At 41.7% G+C, this 23,331-nt stretch overlaps 1 protein-coding gene across 1 annotated transcript in view; it reads left to right on the forward strand.

Moving 5' to 3' along the window:
* Positions 1-2,544: 2,544 nt before the first annotated feature.
* slc7a10a (solute carrier family 7 member 10a) overlaps positions 2,545-23,331 on the forward strand; it is a 47,684-nt gene continuing 26,897 nt past the window's right edge. The window contains exons 1-3 of the mRNA XM_015953937.3: positions 2,545-2,820; positions 12,811-13,015; positions 21,355-21,506. Coding sequence (XP_015809423.1) covers positions 2,718-2,820; positions 12,811-13,015; positions 21,355-21,506 — 460 coding nt within the window. The 5' untranslated portion in view covers positions 2,545-2,717. The remainder of the gene's footprint in view (positions 2,821-12,810; positions 13,016-21,354; positions 21,507-23,331) is intronic.

Consider the following 23,331-nt stretch of genomic DNA (forward strand, 5'->3'; position numbering starts at 1 on the left):
CATCAAAGGGGCCACGGTGGCAGAGGAGTCAAGTTTACCGGCTTTATTCAATTTATCAGTATAGTTATCTGTGCAAAACATGCACGCACGCACGCACACACACACACATGCACGCTCAGACACACACACATGCACACACACATGTATGCACACACGCACACATGCACAAATACACGGACACTTGCATGCATGCACACACACATGCACGCACACTCCTGCATGCACACACACACACACACACACACACACACACACACACACACACACACACACACACATCACATCAGAAAGTGTAAGAGCTGTGTGAAGGGGTTATTAGACTAATTTGGAACAAAAGCAGCTGAGTCTGTGAAGCAAAAATAAAAAATATATATTTGTCAACAAATTAATAAGAAAATCTGTTTTAATCAGAGTTCCTCTGGAAGGCATGGAAGCATTTGGCTTCCCCTACAATAGATTACTTTCAACAAGACAGCTAAAATGACAGTTTAATACTATCAAGCTACATGCCTGCAGGCTTTACATTCGGAATTTGCTAAACTGTAATGCAGAAATAATATAAAAAATTTAAATTGTCAAGACAAAACATGATTCTTTTTTATGTGCAAGCCTAATATTTATGCCTGCGCACTGCCCAAACGTTGTCTGATTTGGGATTCTAGAAATCCAGACCAACCATCGCAGTAGCAAAAGATCTTGGTCTTAATTCTTAACGTTTGCTGGATGGCTTGTCAGGCCAGGGTTCTAGTGCAAGTTTCATCACATTTTCTTTTTCAGGTTTTTATCTGTAGCAAACTGAACTCCTTTCTGCCACTGTAGAACTATCCAGTCTTAAAATCTTGTCAGGACAGGCTTTTGGACAGCAGAGGAAATTTGTTTTTGTTCAAAACTAAAACTACAAAACTGTACAGTTGGACATCATTCATGGTCACAGAAACTCCAACGAGGAACGGTGAGCTGAAATGGAGAAATGTCACTAGGATAGTTAAACCGTTGTGCCTGGAGCTAGAAAACAAGAAGCATTAGAACCTGTTTTTTAACTCCCGGCCATCGTATAGGTGGCTCAAGTGTTGCCAACATGAAAAGACAGAGGCACAGCTGACACAGGAACTTCCTAGAAGCATGCCGCAGCTTGTGATGAGCATGCGTTTGTATGTGTGCTGAAAAAGAAACCCCAATCAACCAAATTTAGAAATGTGTTGTAAATGAACACATTGATTTTCATTGTATCTATAACACCATTCTGACCTGAGCCGCTCTCTTTTCAGTGATGGATGACAAAACGATGTTTTTGCTTGTCTGAGTCCTGCGTGAGTCTGCCTATGGCTGGCAAAAGATGAGGACTCACTATGAGACTCAGTTCTAAATCTACAGCTGATTCATTTCTGGAGTCCATCCAGTTCAAGATGGCTGCCACAGCCAGCTGATTGTAGCAAACATAGAAACAGTCAGTTTCACACACACACACACACACACACACACACACACACACACACACACACACACACACACACACACACACACACACACACACACACACACACACACACATGCATTTTAGATTTGATGGCTATAATAATACAATTCCTTGGTTTCTGATTGTCTTAGTTATGTTATCTCTTGCATGGCAAATGGTGGAAGATATTTCTTCAAAGTATGTTAGGTCTCGTGAGCAAACGGTTAAAACATAATTATTGAAGCAATATATTTGTAAGCATGCTCACATTGTGCATGTGTCAACCCTTACGTGTAATCAACTCTTCTATAATACATTTAACTTTTTCCAAACAATAAAATCAGAAAAATAAGCTAAAATCAAACCGGTGGCATCTTAAAGGGTGCTGAATCCGGTTCAGCGTACAGGTGAAAACCGTTTTACTCTAAATCTAAAATTGTTTGATTTGATAGCCTTTGGAATCATGTGGGAATTAATGTAATATTATTTGCATGTTAGTGCTTGTTAAAATCAACAAAACATGCAAACTCAAATGTTCTGCTGGTTCTTACAAAATGTAATTTAATGTTGAACTGCACTGCACAAGTCCCCAAGGAACATTAAAACACTATGAGTTTATTTTTTTATTCTCATGTATTTTACCTGCTAATAATTTTACTCCTATTATTATTTTTTAAGAACACCCGGATGTTTTAGATTAGGTAGCCCTAAACTACTAACTACTGCTCTACTTCTGTTGGTCTGGATCTCTAATATCGATCGTGTCAGTAGACTTGCACTGAAGCTGTGTGACGGTCTGATTTAACAGTGATTAGAAGATTCCCTTTGGTTGAAATAGTTCTCTGAGAGTATGCGGACATGTCACAGAGGAATGACCAACCCCATACCCTGAGGGAAGCTGGTAGGAAACACTCCTCTGGCGTTTAAATCTTAGTTGTTTTTTATATTAGAAGTTATTTTGGTGCTAAAAGTGTAATATCCGATGTAAATGGGACTATGTTGATCTTCATCAGGCTTTTAATGGAAATGGCTCGCAAATGTGTTTCTCCCTCAGGTTCAGGTGTGCTTGCGCTGAATCCTGACGTACCCGTACGTCAGCCTACCTGAAACGGGGGTTGGGAATGCGGCGCATGCGCACGTCCCCCCTCAGACCATCCGTCCAGGATATTACGAGGGTACCCAGGAGAGTGGAGCGTGATTCAGTCCACAGAGTCGGAACCGGACCGAGGCGGCGAGGAAGCGCATTTTCCAACCGGAGGAGATGGATGACAAAGGGAAGAGGAAGGATGAAAACGCAAACGACGACGACAAAGTCACGCTGAAGAAAGAAATAGGACTTTTGAGTGCGTGCGCTATTATCATCGGTGAGTTTTCAGAGCTAAATGATGAACTCACGAGCTGAAAGGTGACTAAATCAAATGTTTGGTCGGAGCAGTTCAGCGTGGCCGCTGCTGCTTTTGTTAAAAGTTGGTGTCACACACACACCAAGACCCAGTCAGCCGTAGAGATTACACACTCACACACTCACACACACACACACTCCCTCTCAGCTGTCACATGGTGTGCTTAATCAGATCTGTACACAAAACAATCTAAATACACGCACTAAGAAGTGTGTGTGACGCCCGGAAGCTGTAAGCTGGAGCTCTGCAGAATATTTTAGACTTGGTGGAAACTGTTGCATCAGTCTAGGAGATGTGAGTGGAGATGCTTACGTGGCTGAGCTTCGGTACAGCCTCCATGTGGTTCAGTGGGACAGCTGAGAAAAGCATGTGACGTTCGGCTTTACTGGGCTGACCGGTCTGAGAACGCTCCGCTGCGTAGACACGATGACAGGTGTCGACTGTGGCCCGGGTCACATCAGAAGGACTAAATCAAACTGATGCAATAGTTGGGTAATGCGCAGAGAATGCGAGAACAGGCGCTCTTCCTGTCTCTTCACCATGCTGTTTTCTAAGTTCTAAAGTGTTTTGCTTTACAATTGTCATGAAAGATATGGAGAAGTGTGTATTGGGAACAACTAGACCTAAACTGGGGAATGGTCCTCCAAACTTTGTTTACCTCCTGTCTGATTTATGGTTACATTTAGAAAACTGTTCCTTCTTGGCATGGGTTGTATGGCAATAACTGTTGGCTTTCTAACAAAGGGTGAGTGTACTGCTCCGCAATATGCAGAGAAAATAGTCACAAGTAATTATCTAAATATTATTAAAACCTTAAAGGTAATATAAAGGTCTAAATTAGGGATGTCCCGATACAACTTTTTCACTTCCGATACGATACCGATATTGCAGCCTTCAGTATTGACCGATACCGATTTCAATTTGACATGATATCGGCCCAAATCATACATACTTTTACCTATTTCGTAGTGTGGAATGTATGTAAGGCTTGATGAAGTGATATTACTCAAGCAGAGAATAAGAGCCAATAACAGTAAGTGGGACAAAAATGGCATTTAAAAAAAACCATTGGTTGCAAAAATGTGAACCTTAACGGACTGCTTCTATTGGAGTTTTTTGATGCAGTCTGATATAATCTGATACACTCTTTTGGGGCTGATATCGACTTAATATCTATCGGAACGGGACAGCCCTTGTCTAAATTTACTTTAAAAATCAGTTGATTTAAATGTTAAATGAGTAAAACCAAAGATGCACACATGCCTCTTGCTTCTACTCACCAGACTCTACCCACAGATTGAGTGCTTACTCTTGCAATGTGCGGCATTTCCTCCAAATGTTGTGATCTCTATGCTCATACAGATTTTATTATTAAATTGGGAAAGAAATGCACCAATAAGGAAAAACGCACACAAGTTCTGGATTTTTAATCTAAGTCAGTTTAAAAACATAGGTTTGACTTGTTATTTAATCATTGGATTTGGGGGCTGCATGATGGTGCAGTGGTTTTGTACCATTACCTCAAAGATGGAGGGTTAGAGGTTTGACTCCCTTCTGGGACCTTTTTTATGCTCTCCCTGAGCACGTGTGGGTTTTGTCTGGATTTTTCAGTCCCAAATATGTATGCAAGGTTAGAGATTCTAAATAGTCACTAGATGAGTGAATAACTGCTGCTGTGTGAGCCTGTGATGAACCAGTGACCTGTTCACCCTGTCACAGTCTGAAAGTGGAACATGGATGGATGATGCAGTTCATGTTGGTGCATCAAGTGTCTTGCAATATATCATTGCAACATGACTGTAAAAGACTAACTTTTTAGCGTTTGACCCCCCTCACATACTGAATGTTTCATAGGGGGTTGACAAAAGCCACATGGGAAGTCTTCTCCTGTACATATCAGAATATAACATCAGAGCTACGCGGTAAACATTCTGCCTATTGGCATAACAAAAGAAGCACATCCAGTAACCGAGACATGAAAATCTGTAATAAATGAAGATATTTGTGCACAATGTAGACATGCTTAGTGTTATCTAGTAATACTAAGCACACTTGAATAATGTGTGCTAGGAAACGGTGCAAACATTCAGGGGTGCGCAATCCTAGTTCTGGAGAGCTGGTATCCAGCAGGTTTGTAGTTTTCTCCCTGCTTCAACGTACCATTTCAATACCATACCACATCAACAGGTGATTAACAGGCTTCTGCAGAGCTGCTGATCAGGTGGTTCAGCCATTGAGTCAAGTGTGTTTGAGCAGAGAAACAACTAAAACATGCTAGACCGTGGCCCTCCAGGATCAGGATTGGGCACCTCTTGTTTTCATTTTACCAGCTCCGTCAATATTTCAGATACTTTTTGTGAAATATGTCCTCTGCTGAAAAATCCCAACCTTTCAGTTTCTATTTTATTGAATTTGTTAGAAACAAATTCAGATCCAAGAACATAAATAACATGGCGCCTACAGCCGTAGATTAACATTTAGTGTAAATAATTTCGACCTCAGAAGTTCATAGGAAGGTTTTTAATGAAACAGTGATGGATTGGAGCTAAAATTATACGGCACTTTCACAGCTATAGTGTGGGGAGGACTGCGAGGGCTGATGGCACTCTGATTCATTCTTTTAGCTGCAATGCCAAACTTCGTGACATAACAAACACAACACAGGCTTTATGTAACGGCTCTGCATCTCAACGCTGCCCCCACAATCAGATCAGACAGTGATAAATGTGCTCCCCGGACCTCCTGTCTTGCTTTGCATCATTAGGACGCTCTCCGAGCCATGGCGGGCTTCGTTGGGTTTTAACAGTTAGAATGTGTACAGTTGATGGAGGCTTATTTTTGTCGATTCTTTGTCCCAAACTTGCCCAAAGAAGGGGAAGCCATGGAGGTCAGCGCAAAACAAGTTTTGCTTTGACAGCTGCTGTTTGGTTACTTTGTTACGTGTAGTAGTTCTTTTGTTTGGGTTGGAAGGAGTGATGTCATAAATACCAGACTGAAGTTGACCCCATAACATGATGGCTTATTGGTACAGTATGTATCTGAGCCAAGTGAACCATCAGGAGACCTCTGCTTGTCCCTGCTCAAGGGACAGCTGAGCTAGAACTCTAACGAGCTGTGTTCCTGCTATACTTTTGGACGACTTTGAATAGATGACTAGTTTAGGTTGAGAGTTATGGCTGCATTCAATTCTTACATTACAAGCACATTTTTAGTGTCTTACTTTTTTCAACAAACTGCTCTGATCGTTTGTGGACAAGGAAAATCTGGAGGTGTTCCAGAGTAGGGCTGCAACAACGAATCGATAAATTCGATGAAAATCGATTACTAAAAGCGTTGGCAACGAATTGCGTCATCGATTCGTTGTGTCGCACAACTCTTCCAAAAGCGCCCCCCCTTCCCGCCCGCCGTTGCGCGCAGACCAGAGCAAGTCAGATCAGCGCGAGGGAGAGCCGGCAGATCAGCGCGAGGGAGAGCCGGCAGATCAGCGCGAGGGAGAGCCGGTACCGGCAGATCAGCGCGAGGGAGAGCCGGCAGACTTGCGCTGCTGCGAACCGGTTCCGCATTGTTGCGCAACGATCCAGGCAGCTGCTTCCAGCGCACATTCTCAAAGTGGCGCAACCAAAAAACTATAGTTTGCACACGATCGTTCATGTCCGCACATGTTCTCTATTTTCTGTCTTATTTGTGCCTGAAGCTCGCTACTGCAGAGCTCATCACCTGTGCTGTGGTGATGTCACCTCACGCAGCATCGAAAACGCGCTCTGCGCTTTTCGGTCAGGAGATCCCTTTGATCTGCTCAAAAGTAACCGATGAGGTGAAAAGGTAAGAATCCAGGCAAAAGTTTTTCTGGAGAATTAAGAGGAGATGCAGGAAGATGAGAGACAGACAGGACAGGAAAATAGTTAAATAAAAACAAGAAAACAAAACAAAGTGTTGAAAAGTCAAATGTAGGTAGATTTATCTCCACTACACGTTTTTACCAGTAAAAAACAATAAGTTATACACATGTAATATTTATACATCTGATACAATTCAGATCACCTTCAAAACTCAGTCACACACCCAGGGCCGTTTCAAGACATTTTGGGGGCCAAGGCAAAATGCCCCCCCCCCCCCCCCCCCCCCAATAACTGGGCTCCCCAGAAGCCTCTGTGTAATTCATGCCCTCTCCAGTAGTGTTAGTTATACGGTGTTTATAAAAGCCCCTCAGACATTACTGACATGTTCTAATATTATCAGATGAAAAACTAAATTATCAGACATGCTGTCTCATCTGCTGCTTTTCTTAACTTGCAAAAAGTAACAAAACCATGTGAAAGCCACTATTTGTGGATTCTCTGAAAGTTTCTATGGAGTGTGCGACAACTTATTTTTTCATTGATCCTATCGTCTAATCTCACAGCTGAAACAAGCATCCTTAATAATCTGTGCACAGGAAGCTTACCGATGCTGTAGTAAAACAAAAGGTATAATAATTTATTATTAATAAAACCTTGTTGCAGCACTAAAGCAGAAAAATTAGATTTTGCATTAAATATGCAAAATATTTACATATTAATTGTTTTAGAGCCCTTTAATTGGCAGAATCTGATATTAATTTAGTTCTTACAAAAAATGGGTCCCAACATGGTTTGTGTGGCGTTGCCATAGTGTGACGTCATAGGCACAGATCCCCTGTCCTCTTGTTTGGAAATGGAAATATGGTCACCCTACATTAAACAAACTGTCCACCCGGGCTTTTGCGCTGCAGAGAGACCCTTCGCTGCCTACGACTGAACGTCAGTTGAGAGTCAGTCTCATGCAGACTGACCAATGAAGAGAGGGCCTCAAGTTAAGACCCTCTCCTCATTGGTCAGTCCACACGAGGTGGGTCAAAGGTTACTCTGGGCGGGTTACGTGTTGTCAGGCATTCAAGTATTGAGTATATTTACTGCATATTACAGTAAAATATTCTGTATGTGACCACATTATGGTGATTCTTGGGTCGTGATGATGGAGCCCTTGACTATTGCTGCCCAGGGTACAACAAAGTGTTAATCTGGCCCTGGTTCCGCCGTCACATTCCCGCAGAAACTGGTTGATCACACCGGGGCCAGACTACTAGCATGTGGTTTTACAACCACAATGTCCTCGGAAGCAAAAACACTTTTAAAAGGGAGGGAGGAGTCCTAACTGTTGCTGCAGGCGTGTTGTGTGAGAGTGCAGTTATATACTGGTTAATATGTTTTTGGGTTCAGTTGCTTTCATGTGGCCTAATGTGAGTCTATTTGGGATCATTGGAATGATCAGCAGCATTTCTTGATGTGACTTTATGGCAGTTGCCCAGGGCATCATCGCAAGGAGGATGGCATTCATTTACTTTTGTTTTATTTGGTATTTTTTCAGTCATTTTTGGAAATAGTGATCAATTTTGATTAATTCACAGCCTATGTTTAATTACATTTAAAATAAATGTCAACAGATGAGATCAAACAAAACAGATGAGAATTGCCCTTAAGCTGTTTAACTTGGACCAAGCATTTTAGGTCACAGATAGATGTAGCTTAGGGTCTCTGTCTATGCACCTTATAAGACAATTTAGGTGATGGCATGTTGTTTTTCTGCTATTGAACTGTTTTCTAATAATGTTGTGTTAACTAAAGTGAAGGAAGGAGAGAAATAACGTTTCCCTAGCAGTTTTTAAAAATTTCCCCATGTAATCCGATTAATCGATTAATCGTGTCGAGACCCCATCCGATTAATCGATTATCCAAATAATCGTTTGTTGCAGCCCTGTTCCAGAGTATGTGGCACCATTATGAGATCTTTTGGACCCTGTGGGTTTTGGGTAGCATCTCTGGAACCAGCCAGATTCCCCCAGGTGCCTCCAAACTGTGGAGACCAGATGCTAATTGAAGATCCAGCACTTGTAGAGGACCAACTGATGTCCTACTGACCGAGTGCCATGGATGGGTGCTTTTTCAGTGTGGAGGTTTTCCTAACAGAACATTGGGCTGATGAGTAGCCTAGTTTTTTTCTGTATTGGCTAAATTGGCTTAAGTATTGAGCTTTACTCATAATAATCTTTTCAATGTTTTTATTTGTAGATTATTTTACCCATCATTGCACAAATATTATATTTTCAGCTTAAAAAGCACATTTGAATAAATTCAGTGCTCATTTATACAACACAGCATGCATCAGCTTTTTGATTGTGAAGATATTCAGGGAAGTGTCGGGTCTAGGGCTGCAACAAACGATTATTTGGATAATCGATGAATCGGATGGGGTCTCGACACGATTAATCGATTAATCGGATTACATGGGGAAATTTTTAAAAACTGCTAGGGAAACGTTATTTCTCTCCTTCCCTCACTTTATTTAACACAACATTATTAGAAAACAGTTCAATAGCAGAAAAACAACATGCCATCACCTAAATTGTCTTATAAGGTGTATAGACAGAGACCCTAAGCTACATCTATCTGTGACCTAAAATGCTTGGTCCAATTAAACAGCTTAAGGGCAATTCTCATCTGTTTTGTTTGATCTCATCTGTAGACATTTATTATAACTGGGGATGTCAAACAACTAATTTTAAAATGTAATTAAACATAGGCTGTGAATTAATCAAAATTGATCACTATTTCCAAAAATGACTGAAAAAATAAGTTGTCACACACTCCATGGAAACTTTCAGAGAATCCACAAATAGTGGCTTTCAAATGGTTTTGTTACTTTCTGCAAGTTTAGAAAAGAAGCAGATGAGGCAGCATGTCTGATAATTTAGTTTTTCATCTGATAATATTAGAACATGTCAGTAATGCCTGAGGGGCTTTTATAAACACTGTATAACTAACACTGCTGGAGAGGGTATGAATTACACAGAGGCTTCTGGGGAGCCCAGTTATGGGGGGTGGGGCATTTTGCCTTGGCCCCCAAAATGTCTTGAAACGGCCCTGGGTGTGTGACTGAGTGTTGAAGGTGACCTGAATAGTATCAAATTTATAAATATTACATGTGTGTAACTTATTGTTTTATACAGGTAAAAACGTGTAGTGGAGATAAATCTACCTACATTTTACTTTTCAACACTTTGTTTTGTTTTCTTGTTTTTATTTAACTATTTTCCTGTCCTGTCTGTCTCTCATCTTCCTGCATCTCCTCTTAATTCTCCAGAAAAACTGTTGCCTGGATTCTTACTTTTTCACCTCATCAGTTACTTCTGAGCAGATCAAAGGGATCTCCTGACCGCAAAGCGCAGAGCGCGTTTTCGATGCTGCGTGAGGTGAAATCACCGCAGCACAGGTGATGACCTCCGCAGTAGCAGAGCGCTAAATAGGACAGAAAATAGAGAACATGTGCAGACATGAACGATCGTGTGCTAATTATAGTTTTTTGGTTGTGCCACTTTGAGAATGGACCGTGCGCTGGAAGCAGCTGCCTGGATCGCTGCGCAAAAATGCGCTGTGCCGCTCTCTGCTCAAAAGAGTCCAAAAATGATATAATATAGAAAACTTTTTCCGGTTCACCTGGATGTGTAGGATATCTAGCTCCCCCATAATTCTATCCCTGCTCCTGGATGAAAACCCAGACATTTTCATCAATACAAGAACCCGCAGTCCGGACGCGCCGGACAGAGAGTGAAAAGTGGACACGTCCGGGGAAAACGGAACGTACGGTCACCATAGTCCTCATAAAGCGGAAAATTATAGATACAGTAATTTGCTCGTGCCCTGGGCCCTTTAGAGTTCGTGGGCCCTGGGCAATTGCCCAGTTAATCCGGCCTTGGAACCGGTTCGCAGCAGCGCGAGTCCCCCCGCTCATCTAATAAGTGTCGCGCTCACGACTTTAGACTCTTTTTTTTACGAGTTTAGGGCATGTCTAGCCTGTGTAATAATCCGGGACTTGGATGAATCACTTTTGAAAAGTTTTTAATTTACCCGGACACAGAGTTTTCTCCTTCCTCGCAGATGATCCCGACATGCTTGCGTTTAAGACGCTGCATCATCCCGTGCCATGCCAAGTCTGACCTAAACGTTGCAGGTAACTCATGTCTTCGCCTGATTTAACTGAAAATGCTCCCAAACTTAAAAAGCTTTTACTTTTTTGACTCTCGCTGCTTCTGCCATGTTCCTCTTCCAAACAACTGACGGCTCTCCCTCGCGCTGATCTGTCTGCGCGCAACGGCGGCCGGGAAGGGGGGGCGCTTTTGGAAGAGTTGTGCGACACAACGAATCGATGACGCAATTCGCTGCCAACGCTTTTAGTAATCGATTTTCATCGAATTTATCGATTCGTTGTTGCAGCCCTAGTCGGGTCATACCAGAGACTCTAAAAAATGGGACCCAATGCTTCCCTGCTTGACACTCAGCTTTAAGGGGTTAGATTGGGGGCTTAAACCACCAGTTTAGTTCCTGAGCGAGGCCACTGCTGTAGCTCACTGATCCCCATGAGGATCAGTCAAATGCGCAGATGTAATTTCACCAGTGTGTGATGATGACTAAATGAAACTTTTACTTTAATTTTAAATGAGCTGTTACCATCTTGGTTTCGCTCAGTCGCAGTAATCAATCCCGCCCATCAAACAGAGCGCTGTGATTGGCAACACACAAGACTGGGCCTGCTGAGGCTCCAATGAAGTGAAGCTAGACTGACCTTGTGCTACGGTCTGGCTAGATTTCTAGGCTAGAACTTTGTTGTTGTTGAGCTCATCTGACAGCAGAAAATAGTTGGTAGACAGCACTAGTTGTCTGAGACACATCACCCTCTAAGAAGAAGAAACTGTCAGGTCTGTCAGAGCTCATCCACATGAAATGGCCTAAACTCATTAAACTGTGTGCTCACTGAAGGAATGATGGTTGGCTCTCTGAGTATCTCATTCAGGTACTAAAACATAACATTTACCTAAACTTCTGTAAATTTAACTTGTTTATAGTATGATTTGATTGAGCTATAGGGAGCCTATGTCTCCCTTTCCAGTCGGCTCATGGGTCCCTGGAAGAATGAAAAAATTAATGCAAGTCAGCGGGACTAGAAGAGCTATTGTCTAATCCGCTTTGACTTATGCCCTGGTTCACACACATGTTCTACTTCAATTTAAATAAAAAGCAATGACGTGTGTTTCGACCACGCCAGTCATGAACTTTGAGATTTATCAGCTTGTAAAAGTTCGTAATTAGCGTGACTACAAATCGGACGTCGGCACGTCGCATGTATGACATCACCACAGAATCTCCTCTCACCTAGCGTAACTGATACTTACCACATGACCAGATTTATGGTGGTTCTTTCCTCCTGATGGAAGGATTTGAAGTTTGCTTAACTTACAGCCATTTTCCTGCTGTTTTTCTCCGTGTCTGGTTTAATTACCGGTACATCACTTTTGTGATGCGCATTTGTAGTTCTGGACGTATTTTTACACAAAACCTAAAATAGCATTTCCCCACGTTCAGAAATAAGCGCTTTCTTGATATAAAAATGTGTGTTTAAAATTCATGGAGATCTTATGTGAAATCCATGGCACATAACAAGCGGAATTAGAAAATGACGCCATTTTAGCCCCATTGACTTGCATTCATTTTTTTTCATTCTTCCGGGGACCCATGGTCCAGAAGTAGATGGGCGTGTCTTAGGCTCCCTATTGTTGATTGGATATGGTGGCTGTCTTCATTCACTGTGGAAATGCAGCCAATGGTGGCTTGTTTCACATTCAGTGTTTTTGAGATGCTTTGCTCACTCTACAGGTACTCGCACACATGCATGAGCTCGACAGCTTTTTGTTTTCTGTATGATCTGAAATAAAAGAAGTGTGCTGCTGATGTCATTTTTAATCTTTGACCTTCTGCATTTGCTGAAGTTATTTATTGTGCAAGAGTTTATAGGTTCACAGATGCATTGATCACACTGTAATGTTAGACCTAAGTATTTTTTATTTATTTTTTTATAAAAATTTTAACCTTCCTTCTACAGGGAACATCATTGGCTCTGGGATTTTCATCTCACCTAAAGGTGTGTTGGAGCATGCAGGCTCAGTGGGACTGTCACTCATCGTCTGGGTCTGTGGAGGAGGGATTTGTGCACTTGGGTCCCTGTGCTATGCTGAACTCGGTGTTACAATCCCTAAGTCTGGAGGAGACTATTCATATGTGACGGAAATATTTGGTGGGCTTGTGGGGTAAGTATTCCTTAAGCACCCCAGCAGATTACCACATCTTGACCTTTGAGTTGTATTACAAAGTAACAGTTCAGGGTTGGTAAGACTGGTTTATTTGCTTTGTGTTCAGCTGAAATGAGCACATGTAACACGTCTACATGTTATTCACTGGATGCATACATTTTTACGTTAACTAGAAAAGTTAAAGAGCAAGTCAACCCCTACCAGAGTCTACCACTCCCACTTCATGTTTGAAAAATGCAACACATGCTGTTGCCTGGCAGACCGAGAGGGTGGAGCCGCTAACAAATACACACACACTCAGGCTCACGACAGCATTGTGACATCATAATGTACCAGTTTACATCATAGCATACTTCTTAGCCAATAGCGGTGGCAGATTTAAATTAAAATACAGTGCAGAGTTTTTACCTGACAACGGCACAACACTGCCAGTTTTAGGCAGAATATTTAAATTTTAACTAAGATGCACTGAAGTGCCAAATTATTGACGACACTTGTCTGCAGCACGATTAGACACTCGTTTATTTAGTTTATCAGCAAAAAAAAGTTTATTTGGGGGTGACTTGCTCTTTAAGCTAAGATAATTGCAAGTGTGAAAATAATCAACAGAAAACCCACTGATGCAACAAAGCACAAATCCAAAAGAGTTTGAATGAAGGCAACTGGACTTCTTTGGTTTCTTGAACACGTTTCACTTCTCTGAGGAGCGTTGTCAGTTCTCCTCAAAGTCCAGTTCCCTTCATTCAAACCCCTTTTGATTACCATGACATGGATGACTGAGAACCTTCACCAGCAACAAAGCACAAAGATTTATTATTTTAAACTTTAGTTTGTCATTGAAATACTTTGCTAAACTGTTTTATTTTCTGTACACTTTTTATTATAATATAACTGTGATATTTTGGAGGGATGTGTCAAGTCTGGTTGGAAAAACATAAATACATAAAACTGGTTGAGCATAGGAGACTCAATTCTCATGGGGTTGTCTCCAAACTCATCACGTCCATCAACAAGGATTTTTGATATTCTGCTGTGCAGTTAAACAATTTTACTTCTGTTAATAGCAGTCAGATCAACATGTATGGATTTTAAACGTGTTGCAGAAACAGGATTGTAAGCTTGATTCTTTATGGCAAAATTACACCAAACTGTGTTCTGTTGATGATCAACATTGTTGGACTCCTATCAAAGAAACTCAACTGGAAAAGGTTGGATTGCCTGCTTCAGGTCAGAGGAGAAAAATAAAATTACTCTGACTGGAATGATTGGATCTCTAGCTGATTGTTTACAGACTGCACCAAGAGAGGTGAGGGAGCGACAGGACGCCGTGTAATTTAGAGTTTATGCATGGGTGTTTGTTTACTCAATTATTTAGTAATGAGTTAGGGTTGGTTTCAAACCTCTACATTACAGCCGCAACTGCGCCACTACCGGCCGCAGTTCATGATCAATAGCTAAAAAGATGTTTTTATTAATTTGATTTTATGTGTAAATAAAATTAATAAAACTCACCAAAGTTGCTGATTGTTTATAGACAAAATCCATCCTCTCCGTGCAGGAAGACTTAGGTAACTTTGTCATAGAGCTGTCTCTGTGTTTTAGTTCCATCAGTAAGTCCTTTTCTATGGCCATGGAGGCCAAGGCTGAGAGTCGCCTCTGGCTGAGACAAGCTAGTGACAGGATTGGGCGGCCTCTTGTAATGATGTCCAGTTTCTCTGGATAAAGTCTGTCTTGAAAATGGAACTTAAATAATCCCCAAGACCTTATCAATTTGTTCTTCCCAGTTAGTCACCCACCTAGTTTAGTATCTGTTGAAAAGTGACTGATGATAATGGAGGATGGATGGTGATGAGTTTAACCCATAATACACTTGGAGGTGGTTTTGGAGATCTACTTGTAAAATTCCAGGTCGTATAGTAACATGTGAGAGTAAAAATAAAGCCTGTCATGCAACACAACATTTTATTGAATATTTTACACCTACTACATCACTAAAGTCAGTCGGTCTTTTAAAGTTTTTAGCAACCATGGCTCAATACTGACTGGGGCAAACTATCCATCCATCCATGCATCTATACTCTTCCACTTATGCGGAGTCTGGTCATGGGGGCAACAGCCTAAGTGGAGAAGCCCAGACTTCCTTCTCCCCAGCCACTTGGGCCAGCCCTTCTGGAGGAATCCCAAGGCATTCGCTGGCCAAGCGAGAGACATAGTCCAGCCGACGTGTCCTGGATCTCCATTTAGGTCTCCTCCCAGTTGAACGTGCCCAGAAATATCACCAGGGAGGCGTCCAGAAGGCATTCTAACCAGATGCCTGTGCATCCTCAACTGGCTCCTCTCGATGTGGAGGAGCAGCGGATCTACTCCAAGCCCCTCCCGGATGAATGACCTTCTCACCCTATCTCTTTAGGCAGAGCCCAGTCCCCCTGCTGAGAAAACTAATTTCAGCCGCTTGTATCCGCAATTTTGCTCTTTTGGTCACTACCCAAAGCTCGTGGCCATAGTTGAGGGTAATAACGCAGATTGACCGTAAATTGAGAACTTCACCTTCTGGCTCAGCTCTCTTTTTACCACTATGGACCGGTACAACGCCCGAATCACTGCAGACGCAGCACCAATCACCCTATCAATCTCACGCTCCAGCTTTCCCTGACACATGAACAAGACCCTGAGATACTTCAATCAATCAATCCAAGCTTTATTTAGAAAGTGCCTTCCGCAACCCTATCGGGAAGCCCAAGGCGCTGAACATGGTACAAGAGAAAGTTAAATATGGTGAATAAATCGAAAATAAAAGCAATTCAAATTACAAATTACAAATTACAAAAAAAGGTAAAACATTCTAGTAGAAGACAAATGAGTAAAACAAGGGATAGAGTGAACCAATGAAAACAGGGAAATAAAATCAACATACAAGAGGGCCAAATTCAAACACATTCAGGAAACGCCAAGCGGAGGAGGTGGGTATTTAGGTGACTCTTAAAGACTGGCAGAGATGGGGACAGCCTAACTGAGGGTGGCAACTGGTTCCAGAGTGGCGGTGCTAGGACTGAGAAAGCCCGGTCCTTGCGAGTACGATACCTAGAACGAGGGACAGCGAGCAGGCCTTGGTCGGAGGAGCGCAGAGCGCGTGATGGGGAATGCCTGTTCAGGAGTGTGGCTAGATAGGGGGGGCCACCACCCTGGAAGAAATTATAAACAAACACGAGGAGTTTGACGTGTGAACGATAGCAAACCGGAAGCCAGTGCAGGGAGGCCAGAACCGCACTGATGTGGTCCCGTTTCCTGGTCCCAGTCAGGAACCTGGCTGCAACCGGAAGCCAGTGCAGGGAGGCCAGAACCGGACTGATGTGGTCCCGTTTCCTGGTCCCAGTCAGGAACCTGGCTGCGCTGTTCTGCACAACCTGTAGTGATGACTGACACAACCCTGCATATAGAGAGCTGCAGTAATCAAGCCTAGAAAGTACAAACGCATGCAGTACCCACTCCAGGTGGGCTCTTGACAGCATAGGCTTGATTTTTGCAAGGCATCTCAGGTGAAAGAAACTGGACCGGATTGCAGAGTTGATGTGAGCATCAAATTTAAGTCCAGCATCAATTTTCACCCCCAAACTGGTGACAACTGGTTTTGAGTAGGGAGAAAGAGGGCCAAGATCAACATAGCAACCCACAGCCCTGCTGTTGGGGTGAAAAACAATGAGCTCTGTCTTTCCCTCATTCAGATGCAGAACGTTGGCCATTATCCAAGACTTCACCTTGTTAAGACAGGACACAAAGGACTAGATAGAGTGACCTTTATCCTGACACAATGGAGAGTAAATCTGGCAATCGTCAGCATAGAGATGGAATGATAGGCCATGTTTACGAAAGATTGACCCCAGACGAAGCAGATACATGGCAAACAACAGAGGACCAAGGATCGATGCAAATTTACAATGTAAAATAAAGTGATTCTATAACTGTAAACAGAAGCAATCTTTTGACCAAAAGGCAACATTTATTTTTGCTTACCTTGTAAAATATAACAAATCTGTAGTTACCTAACAGTAGCTTTGAAAGAAATACAGTCAAATACTTTTCAAGTATGTGTAGAAACAAGTTACATGAGTAATCCTGAGTACTCATTTATCAACTTAGAAAATAAATATGAGAATATCTCAAATTTCTGAGTATGGAAAAAAATTACATATCAGCAGATTCAAACATAAATCATCTCAATTTATGGGACCACAAAAGTAAACGGAGTACTGACTCTCCTAACAAAGATCAAAAAAGTGCATCTCAAACCTGTAACATGCGAAATATTTGAGTTCTTGGAATCGATTCTGAATCTTTATAAATAAGAATCCCGATTCAGACTTGAATCGATTTCTTTTTTTTCAGCACCTCTAGTATTTTTCCTGACTATGGGGGCAGTACATGCCTAAATCATTGCAAGCTAGCAGTATTTTTGTGTTTGACTAAGACCTTACCAACGGATGGCCATTAGGGTCAAAAATCCTTGGGAGCGCAACCTCCAGCAAAATGACAAGCACATCACTGGCAATGAGGAAAGGGGTATTTGTGTAAAACAACATTTATAAATGGCAACTGTCTTGTAACCGCTTGTTAGAAATCAGTAATAGGGCTGAATGATTAACTGCATATGCAATTAAATTATGATGTGACAGAAGGACATTTTCTAATCGCAAAGGCTGCGATTTGACTGGTAGCGAGTGGTTAACACAGTGCTAATATACATTGAAAAACCCATAGGGATGCTAATGCAAAAATCGCCGATTACACTCTTACAAATTACAAATTAGGAACATGCCAAATAATTGCATTTGGAGTCTATCAGTCTAATAAAAAGTAAAAACTGCCATCAAATAGGTACACACACACACACACACACACACACACACACACACACACACACACACACACATATAATTTTATTTATTTATCCAGGATGGTCCTATTGAGACTAAAGACCTCATTTTCAAGGGAGTCCTAGCAGCAAAAGCTAGTGACAAGTTTTTCAGTTACACAGATATGTTATGTACAAAATTACAGAAGGCATTTACAACACAGGGAATCAGTCTCAAGGGTTCTTAGTCTGGATTTAAATGTATTCAAGGAGATAAACTCTGTTAATTTCCAGTTTTCTTGCAGCCTGTTCCATGCAGAAGGAGCAGAGTGAACAAAAGCCCTTTCGTCCATTTTGGTGCGAGCTAGAGAACCGTAGGAGACTACCTAAAGAGAAATCACTAGTTTGATTGTTTTCCGTGAATAAAATAAATATGTCAGGCAGGAGCGTCTCAGGATCTGTCTGAGATCTGTCTCGGTGAGACAGATAATAGCAATCCAAAGTGCTTTTTATGTGTGATCTGACAATTGATCAACCATTGCTTAAAAATTAAACACAGCTTAGCCGGTTAATTGCTGTGATCATAAGACACGTAAACGGCAGCACGCAGAACTCACGAGGCAACGTTTTACGTGATGTTTACTTGTTGCTATGAGTAATAAGACAGAAAAAGCCACGCCAAAATAAGTTTAGGAAGCCCACTAAGAATCGTAATAAAAGCATTTAAAATAAATACCATACACAGTTGAGGAAACGTTGGTTTAAGTACCTGATATGAAGCGGTCGCTGCATAAGCAAAAACCTTTACTCTCGGGATCCCACAGCTTCATTTAAGCCCGGTCACTAGTGTGTTTTTATTACAATCATCCAACGTTTGCGGCGCTCCGGATCTTGGGGGATCCTGTAGATGGCTCATTCCTTATGCCGTCCACGTCTGTTCTGCATCCTGGGGCACAACAGGAATCTACCATATTTCCTGTCTGATTGAGTTTTATGACAATAACAAATAGTCCAGCTGCGGGCTTCTGCCTGCCAATATGGCGCCGTTTCGATTTGAACTGTTGCATGCCGGGAGAAGGGACGTCAACTCCCGGAGCTAGAAAGAAAGACAGTAAGAGAGAGGATAGACCATTGACACACTGCCAGCATCCTCTCATTAATGTCACAAATATTAGACTAACTTGTTTCACTGTCATTTTACATTTCTTAATATTCTCCAGATTTTTACATTTATGTTGGATATTATTACTTAAAATCTAATTTTCTATTTCAGATTTTGTCTTATTTTATTTTTATTTTATTTTTAAATATAGTTCTACCTTTGACATAGATATTCCGTTAACAGATATTCATTTTGTAACATTCTGACTGGTAGTTTCCACTCCATATTTTCCTCTAATATACCAATCCATCTGGATCCAGTAACACCAGAAGAACATTTGGTTCTTTTGTTTGAATAATGTTTCTTTTCTCTTATGTGGAGAAGTGTTTTAGTGTAATACAGTGCATTATATGTCTAGTGTGTTGAGAGTTGGTGGTTCAGTTCCCATAAAGATATTTATTTTATTTATACACCCTATGTCGCACTGTATAAGTTTATTGTATAAAGGTTTGTGTATTTTTAGGTTTTGTGATTATGTTCAGATTTTGTTGCAGTTGTTGTTTGTTACCAGTTCAATAAATACATATTTTTGAAGAATTATGTAGTTTAGTTATTCATTAAATTATTTATTTTTCTAATTTAAAACTGATTTGAGCTTTGAGTTCTTGTTGAGCTGCTGTAGTAGAGATCAGACCAAAGTTCATGGTGAGCAATTATATTCTGTTAGGTCATCTATGGGGTAGCTAATTGACACCTTCCTATCTTAGTCTTACTACTCTTAGTATTATTGGTAGAGCAACCAAAAACCTGTAGACAGGTCTGGACTATGGACTAATAAAGAACATGAGCTATTATTTAATAATATACGAGACTTTTAAGACGCATCAGCACATGAAAAAAAAAGCTTTTTTTTCATGTCCTCCTCAGGAATCACTCCTGAAATTTTTACTGTCTAATGTCCCCCCCCCCCCCCCCCCCCCCAACGATGAGGGATTTTCGCCCCTGTTACCGACCCGAATCAGAAGTGAGCACAGACTAATATACAGAAATGCATGTCACTTTGTAGTGAATGGATCATAGCCACAGTAAAGTCTGAGTGCTTGTAAATTTACCTGTAGTCTGAGAAATACATGACCCTAGGAAATGGTATGGACAGAGGAAAGTGTGAGACATTAGCAATAAAACTAATGCTACTGTTTATTTTGCATGTGCTATCTAAATAACACTGATCAGCAGGTTTCTCGGAAAATAAATATGTTTTGCGTGGCAGGTCTCACTGCAAAAGTGGGCCATCAGTGGTTTGAGGAACCAACCAGTCAGTTATGGCGCTTACACATTAGCGTTGGCACGGTCGGGGTTTGGTCGGGCTGGATGGCGTGAGCCCAGTCTCGAACAGGCAGTGTAGTGTTCACATAAAAATCTGAGGGACTTCTCAGGAATGCGGAAATCCCAGAGCCTGTGGGCGGGGTTTAAAATGCGCTGGAAAGTCTGCTCCATAAGGTAAACAAAAGGCGGGCATGAGCTGTGTTGCTTTTGGAGACTGAACCACATTGTTTTATGAATTTGCTGCATGTGAGACACACACACACACACACACGCACACACACTTAACGGCAGCTCCGTGCTACAGACAGACGTTTGCTCAACAGCATCCAGCGTGCAAATGAATTGTGCATGCGGTAAACCCCCCGCTGGCTCTTTCTTCTCGCATATCGGAGGCGGTCGGCGTAATTTCAGCTGGCCAATCGGTCCGTAGTGTCGCCTCGGTCCCAGTCTGACCACTGGGGAAAAGGTCTGAGAAAAACTGTCGCCTCGGCACCAAAAACGCAAATCTGACCTGTGTGTGAAACCAAATTCTGGTACCATTCGGTACGTTTTGGGGCCGTGCCGACGCTAATGTGCAAGCGCCATTTGAGATGCTAACTCAGCCACCAGACAGTCCAAATCTTCCAGGACTTAAAACCTGTGCTACTTTCCCCTTGGCGTTTTGTACATTATCAAACCCGTAGTCTACACAGATCAGTGCTGTTTTGGCAGCAAAAAAGTAGGACCTATTCATGCTACAGTGTAGGTACAAATCATTTGGACAAGCTGCTGATGTTCTGCCAACACGCTGCTCTTTGTTAGCCTAGTGAACTAGACCAAATTCTTGCTTTGCAAAGTTTGAAAGATAAATAATATATATTTATTTATTCTGGCTTGCCAGGCTTGCTCTTTGTCCTTCTGCATGAACATCTGTTCTTATCTCCGATAGTGTTCGTCAAACTAAAAACTGACTACAATGCTCCAACTAGAAATGCCCTCTTGTTAAAGTTACAGTTGGAATAAAAGAGCTTGTAAAAACTCTGAGCCATGTTTTGAAATGCTTTTATTTTTACTTTTCAGCTTCCTGTTGTTATGGAGTGCTGTCCTCATCATGTACCCAACCACACTGGCCGTCATTGCTCTCACCTTTTCCAATTACGTCCTGCAGCCTGCTTTTCAGAACTGCCTCCCTCCGTTCGTCGCCACCAAACTCCTTGCCACCATCTGTGTCTGTAAGTGTTAATGGACCCTAATTTTGTGAAGATTTTATATGGGAGTGTAAATTACAGCAACTACAGGTGGGATTCTTTTCATTTTTGATCAAACCGGCAGTCCTCATGTTGAACTCCGTTTTACATGTAGTGTTGTCAGTTATTAAATTTAATGAAGTATTGGTTAGTTTGGTTAGTATAATGTGCAAAGCATTTCTGTATGTGCGTTGGAGGTAAGCTAATAGTAATATATGCTTGTGCTCACTTAAGGGTTTGTTGAAACTTTCATTTTGCTGTGTGAATTGGCTTGGTCTACATAGGTTTGTAATGGTGAGATCCCCTTATATCTCTGTCATTATGACCGTTTCATTCGACCGCACTACAGCCCTCTGTTGCTCAGACAGGTCACGTGAGTTTGTGAACCAGAATAACTTGTGATTAAGTAATCTGAGCCGTCATTCTCTTTTTGATCAGAAATAAACAGCTGGTCTTTGGTTCAGAGGCAAAACTTGAGTTAGGTAATGAACCATTTTATATAAAACTGCTTAATGAGGAAATAAAATATAAAATAATCAAGAAGTGTTTCTCTTGTCTTCTACCAGGACACATTTAGCATATTTTGCGCCTAACTGGTGAAGTTCAAAATGTTTATTACAGGAGAAAACACTAACAAACGTCTCCCAGTTACTGTGGTGTCCTGATTTGAAGACGCTGGGATACCGTGATTTGGTTTCGTGGCCATTTGATAATTCCACATTGCATGCTGCGCTCGTGTCTAGATTCTCATCGGATCATCACCGTTGCTCAAAATGCAGGACTACAACCTGCTGTCTTTAAATAGCCTGTGATGGAAACATACCGTGCATGTGTCAGGTCAACAAGCCAGCCAGTTTGGTCTTGTCCTAACCAGATGGAGTGAAGGGAACCAGGGAGAAGGATGGGAGCGGGATGGGTGTCTGCATGAGACTGCATGTGTCATGCTGAGGTTAACATTTTGAGAGTACTGATGGACACCCACTATTTTTATAAACACAAAGTTAGAAGTACTGCCTCGTCAGACCAGGTGCCTCTTTAAGTGTGTAATTTATGTGCTGTACTTTTGCTCTTAAGGTTTGTTTCTTTGTGCAGTACTGGTGCTGTGCTTCAGGGTTAGGTTAGGAACACTACCAACACTAGCATTCAATTCTTTATGGTTACTAAGCTACATGTCAAGAGGAAATGGGCTTGATACCAACATGGATGGAAGATCCCATTGTTCCGCTCTGATTCTGTCTGGATATTCGATTAGTGTGCCAGGTAACACCCCATTACATGTCAATCTGTCACTCTTTCTACTCTCCACACCTGGTTTAGACGATGGTGGCTAAAAAGCTAAAACGATGTCCTAAATGTACAGAACATGGCAAGGAGTGAAGAAAAAGTGGATTTATTACGTTTTTTTATTTATAATTCAACCTTTACCTAAAGTGTTGTTAAAATGTAGACATTTGGGGAAAAATTGACTTTCTTTTTGATGAATGGCTGTTTGTTTTTTGGCCCTTTTGGCTAAGGTGGTGATGCCCCAAGCGGTTTCCTAACCACCACAATGCTTTTTTAGGCAGGTGTGTACTTTTCAGCACAACACCTAAGAGACATATCTCCACATTTCTGATGTTTCACTTTGAGAGGACTACATATCTCGGTGAGCTACACATTTATTGTCAGAATACGTACCAACCCCTCTACATTGTAGTGAAAATATGCCAATCACTGTCCCCAAAGTCTCTGTTCCATCTGAAGGTGCATGAGTTGTGGTAATTCATCACAAGTCTTTATTAGGGATGCACTAGAATGAAAATTCTTGGCC

This window comes from Nothobranchius furzeri, chromosome 9 (assembly GCF_043380555.1).
Source record: "Nothobranchius furzeri strain GRZ-AD chromosome 9, NfurGRZ-RIMD1, whole genome shotgun sequence".
Lineage (NCBI taxonomy): Eukaryota > Metazoa > Chordata > Actinopteri > Cyprinodontiformes > Nothobranchiidae > Nothobranchius > Nothobranchius furzeri.